This window comes from Tupaia chinensis, unplaced genomic scaffold, assembly GCF_000334495.1.
Source record: "Tupaia chinensis unplaced genomic scaffold, TupChi_1.0 Scaffold000270_2, whole genome shotgun sequence".
Classification (NCBI taxonomy): Eukaryota; Metazoa; Chordata; class Mammalia; order Scandentia; family Tupaiidae; genus Tupaia; species Tupaia belangeri.
In genome coordinates, this window is record NW_006159751.1 from 4,803,368 (window position 1) to 4,809,206 (window position 5,839).

At 40.5% G+C, this 5,839-nt stretch overlaps 1 protein-coding gene across 1 annotated transcript in view; it reads right to left on the reverse strand.

Annotated features, from left to right (window-relative positions):
* Window positions 1-2,302: 2,302 nt before the first annotated feature.
* AMPD1 (adenosine monophosphate deaminase 1) overlaps window positions 2,303-5,839 on the reverse strand; it is a 31,009-nt gene continuing 27,472 nt past the window's right edge. The window contains 4 exon segments of the mRNA XM_006149640.1: window positions 2,303-2,461; window positions 2,811-2,921; window positions 3,099-3,272; window positions 4,128-4,248. Of these exon segments, the coding sequence (XP_006149702.1) occupies window positions 2,303-2,461; window positions 2,811-2,921; window positions 3,099-3,272; window positions 4,128-4,248 (565 nt within the window).

Genomic DNA, 5,839 nt, shown 5'->3' on the forward strand with positions numbered 1-5,839 from the left:
TTGGCAAAACGAGGCAGATTGAGGTACCAAAAAGGAAACCAAATTTATAATAGTTTGTATGAATGTAAAAAATCAATTCACATGTATGTATTCTACTGCCCTCTATGGGTAAGATGAAGATATACACACTGGTTGTTAATGCCCTTTTAATTCTGAGACTGACGTACTTAATTTAATGATTTGCATTATATTTATGACAAGGAGACAGGTTAAAATAAAATCAGGTTCTGGGGCCAGCAGGTGGTGTGGTGGATAAGGGCACTGGACTCCCACATGGCCGACCACAGTTTGAGTCCCGGACCTGGCAGCTTTCTCTCTCTCTCTCCTTCTCTCTCTCTCCTTCTCTCTCTCTCCTTCTCTCTCTCTCTCTCTCTCTCTCTCCCCCCCTCCCCCCAATCCCTTCACTTCCCTCATTTCTGGTCAAATTAAAATAAATAAATAAATACATAAATACATAAATAAAATCAGGTTCTCCCAGAGACTTACAGATACTCAGCAAACAGGACTTTGACTTCAAGAACCAGGAAGAGAATTCTAAAAGCAGGGCTAGTACAAACATGCATCAGGGTTACACCTATGCTTACAGCTACCGACACACAATGTAGAAACATGTTGGAATTTGCATTAATTTTTTTTGAAACATCATTACTTTCTGAGATATTCCATGGATGTTCTTTTCCACATTTGTAACCACATCCTGTAACTTCATGCTGTGAACAACTTAAAGACAGGAATATAATCTTACTGTTTATATCTTTAGTGTCCGGAATTGTACCTGGTAAACTTTAAATGTTTGATCAATAATTGTGTATTGAATAAATTGATAAAAAAAAATCAGCCCAGCCACTAGATGGCAACAAAGTCATATAAGTAGAATCTAGCTAACTAGGATTTCAGCTGATAATTGAGTAACAAGTGTGTTTGTAGAAAGTGCCTTGTATATTTTAGTTTGGTAAGCAAAATTATTTCAAATGTACCACTGTAGCTCACTATAACCTTATAGTCAATTATCTTCTCTTTTTTTTGGAGAGGTTTTTGCCATAGGGCGCGTGCGCTCGCCAGACAGACAGAGAGACAGAGAGACAGAAAGCGAGAAATCACCCCCCAGAGGGGATGGCCACGCCGCAATCCCTTCTCCTCCATTCTCCTCTTGGGATCTTGGGCACGCATGCACATGCGCCCGGTGTGAGTTTTAAGCCACTGGGTCCGGGACTTGAACCGTGGTCAACTACATGGGAGTCCAGTGACATAGCCATTGTGCTAACTGCTGGTCCCGGTCAATTATCTTCTTAAAGCAAATAATCATCTTGTAAGATAAATTCTCCCTGATGATAACTCAAAAGTACTGATTTTCAGGACCAGCAGTTAGCGTAATGGCTATGTCGCTGGACTCCCACGTAGTCGACCGCGGTTCCCGTCCCGGACCTGTTGTCTTAAAACTCATGCTGGGAACGTGTGCGTGCGTGCCCAAGATCCCAAGAGGAGAATGGAGGAGAAGGGATTGCAGCGTGACCATCCCCCCTGGGGGGTGATTTCTCGCTTTCTGTCTCTATGTCTCTCTCTCTCTCTGTCTGGCGAGCGCACGTGCCCTATAGTGAAAAACCTCTCAAAAAAAAAAAAGAAAACCAGTACTGATTTTCCATATTGGGGTACACCTGTTTTGCTTTTGTCTAAGAAAGCCACTATTCACTTATACCTTGTCAAAGAGGGCTTTTTATTATTTAATTTTTTAATCGCTATTATTATTATTTTTTTAATTTGCTACAGGGCACGTGCACTTAGCAAGACAGTCAGAGAGAGAAACAAAGAGAAAGAAAGCTGCTACATAAAGGATTCAAATTGCAATCGGCTGTGTGACACTTGAGTGCCTTAACTACCACACCACCTGCTAGCCCTGTCAAAGGACTTTGTAATGGTTCTAAATGCACTAAGCAAGTTTCATTTCTATAAACTAAAAGCCTATATTCCTGCAATAGTAAGTGATTTGCTTGTATTTTTGTCCAGCTTTAATAATTGTTTGCCTGAAAATTATGCAGACACTGGAGTCAGGCAAACCCAGTTCCCACTGTTACCCTTGACTAGTATATCCTCTTGTAAGGTTATTAACTAACCTCATCCTCTCCAAAATTGACATAATAACATCTCTTTTAGAAAGTTGTAAAAAAGGATTAAATGAAATAATGTCACTGGAACATTTAATTCAATTTTTGGCCTATAGCAGGGAATCAGTAATTGGTAATTATTATTATTCAAACCCAACAATAAAAGCATCTCATCCATATCATTATTTGGTTTATTTATTTTATTCTGTTGATTTAAGACCCTCAGCAATTAAGTTGAGTTCATAACACCAGGTTTCATAGCGATAGGCCATGCGGATTTGGGCTACATTTGTCTTCCGGATATCATTTCCAACAGGACCTTCCTCACGGTAGTTGTCACCCAGAAACTTTGCTTTTTCCTATAAGAAAAAAGGAACCAGAATGATCGTTGTCTTTTTCACCCTATATAAACAGTAATTTCTTCTTCTGCAAAAATTCCTTCTTTTATCAGCCACTGGCAAAAGGAAAAAACAACAACAACATTAAAAATACTCATCTCATGCTTCAGTGTGAAAATCTGGTGAGAAATCAAGTGCATTTTATATCCCTTGCTCGAAAGGCATGGCCAGAGAGAATAATTCTTTCTAGTCTGTGTTTATAGTAAATCCATACTATTTGTGGGTCAATTTTTCTGCATGTGTTTCCAAAACTAATTTTTCAATATTCAAGTTACCCTATACTCAGAACCACAATCAAAGACAGATCTACCTCATGAGAAATTCCACACTGCAGAACACTGTTTCTTGCCACTTCACACATATCGCAAGTGCTCAGCTTGAAGACTTGTGCAGCAATGGCATATTCTTCCATCAGAGGCTCCTGTAGTAATCCATTTAAATAAAGCAAAAAGAGAGAGAGAAATGCATTAGTAAAGAAATGATATGTATCTTGCATAAAAGTAACAATGAAATATTTTGATTTGACTTTCAAATTCTAGATGGGAAACAACAGTCTAGTAAAATATACTCATATCGCTCAAAGAATCCATACACATACCTTGGTGAAGTGGAATTGCATCGGGTCATCTGTAGACAGTGAGATCATTAGCCCTTTCTGGAGGAAATCTAAAAAAGGATTTTTGGCGTACTCTAGAAATAGGCTGTTGTTACTTAATGGTGACATGGCGATGGGAATCTGGGCTAAGAAAAACAGGTACTGTAACACAGGACTCTGAAAAGGAAAAGTGGGAAAAAAATGTAAAGATGTTGAAAAGAGAACAAAAGCAAGAAATATTAAAAAGCCCATGCTATACCTTAAGCTTGCTAACTTTCGATGAAAGTATCACCTGTTCTTTAAATTCCCCTAGTAGAGGAGAATGATAGTTTTTCAGCATAAATACTATTTAATATAAGTGTTTGGGGGGGCCAGCAGGTGTGATGGTGGTTAAAGACGCTGGACTCCCACGTGGCCCACCCCGGTTTTAGTCCCGGACCTGGTGACTTGCTTTCTCAGTTTCCCTCTCTCATTCTCTCTCTCTTTCTCTGTCCTTCTCTGGTTAAATTAAAATAAATAAATAAATAAAGATAAATAAAATTTGTTTTAAATGTACTTGGGATCATTAATTTTTAGAAGTGTTAAGTTGAACCAAGTTGTTTAGTTGAGCTTTACTTGTCTAAGACAGTCTGTCTTGGACTAAAAGCTTCACCTTAAAACCTGCTTTTTTTTTTTTTTCTTTTCAAGAAAGTTCTGACTCTCACAAGAAGCATTTTAAAGCATGCCATCACAAGAAATCTGGCAAAAACTAGCTTTAGGTAAGCCAAACCACCTTGGAATTATCCTTTGTCGGAGTTCTAAGCTGGATGCCAGCTGATCGCCATTAACTGATTGCCGCCAGCAACTAGCTAAATAATCTTTAGTCCCTTCTTGCTGTGAAATGAACTGTGCTAAATGATCTCAGAAATTTTTTATGCTCTACATGAATTTGACTCCAGTGTTGATAATGACCTGCAATAGTACAGTAAGAGAAAAATAAGATTCCTCTAGCTCCAATGTAAGTTAATATTATGAAAAGATCCTCCAACTCACCTTCTTTAAATTTAGCCCATGAGAGATATTATCTGCTGTCATGAAAGCTGTCATGAGGTGGGTGAGAGCTCCAGCTTCTCCACAGTGAGGTCGGAACAGAAACGTATTCATGCCTCGTTCCCTAGGGAAATGAAAGTGCTGCAGGAATCGTAGATTTGGGACATAGAGTGATTTTTGAGAAAATTTGGTGGAAAAATCAATGCTCTAGAATGGAACACGCAATCCAAAGGAGTCAGCAAAACTGACATATTCAAATCATAATCTTAATTTCTAAATACAAACTTTTTTTTTTTTGAAGAGGTTTTTGCTACAGGGCGCATGTGCTCGCCAGACAGACAGAGACAGACAGAGAGACAGAAAGCGAGAAATCACCCCCCAGGGGGATGGCCACGCCGCAATCCCTTCTCCTTCGTTCTCCTCTCGGGATCTTGGGCACGCACGCACACGCACCCTGCGTGAGTTTTAAGCCACTGGGTCCGGGACACGAACCGCAGTCGACTACGTGGGAGTCCAGTGACATAGCCATTACGCTAACTGCTGGTCCCTAAACTTTTTAAAAAGAGGCAGCAGAGGATAGTGTGGTAAGGAAGCAAGTCAAGAGCTGATAACGTGGGGGCCATCAAGTGGTGTGGTGGTTAAGGTGCTGGACTCCCACACAGCCAACTGCAGCTCAAGTCCTGGACCTGGTGTCTTGAAAATCACACTGGGTGCATGTGCACACACACCCAAAATCCCAGAAGGAGAATGGATTACATTGTGGTCATCCCCCTAGGGAGTGATTTCTCCCTTTCCCTCTCACTGACTTTCTCTGTTTCTCTCCAGTGAGCACATGTGCTCTATGGCAAAAACCTTCAAAAAAAAAAATAAAATAATGAGGCCAGCAGATGACATAGCAGTTACATCATTGGACTCCCACATGGCCAACTGCAGTTTGAGTCCTGGACCCGATGACTTGAACTGGGCATGCGTATGTGTGCTCAAGATCCTAGGAGGAGAATGGAGGAGAAGGGACTGCAGCATGGCCATCCTGCCTGGTAGGTGATTTCTCATTTTCCCTTTCATTGTCTCTGTCTCTGTCTCTGTCTCTGTCTCTCTCTCTCTCTCTGGCAAATGCACATGCCCTAAGGCAAAAAAAAAAAAAAATAATTGATAACCTTAGCCCAAGACATCTTCAGTCTCATCAGGAAATTTACCAATATCACCATATTATTTCTTTCACTTCACACTTTAGGGAGGAAATATTTCCAGAAAACTCTTATATTTTTCTATTTAATATATATTCAATTTTTATATCCTTCTATTTTATGTAATATCTATCTATTTTTATATCCTTACCCTGATATATTAAGAAGGGTAAATATAAGATATTACATTGCATAGTGATTGCTGTAAATTTCTAAACTTCCCATGAACAGGAACGATGAAAGTTACAGAAGGAGCCAAAAATGTCTGTTCCTGCCCCTGAATAAAGAAACTGAAGAACAAGGCAAGGGCATGGGGACCAGCAGTTAGCGTAATGGCTATGTCACTGGACTCCCACGTAGTTGACCGCGGTTCGTGTCCCGGACCCGGTGGCTTAAAACTCACTCCGGGCGCGTGTGCGTGTGTGGCCAAGATCCCGAGAGGAGAATAGAGGAGAAGGGATTGCGGCGTGGCCATCCCCCCTGGGGGGTGATTTCTCGCTTTCTGTCTCTCTGTCTCTCTGTGTCTGT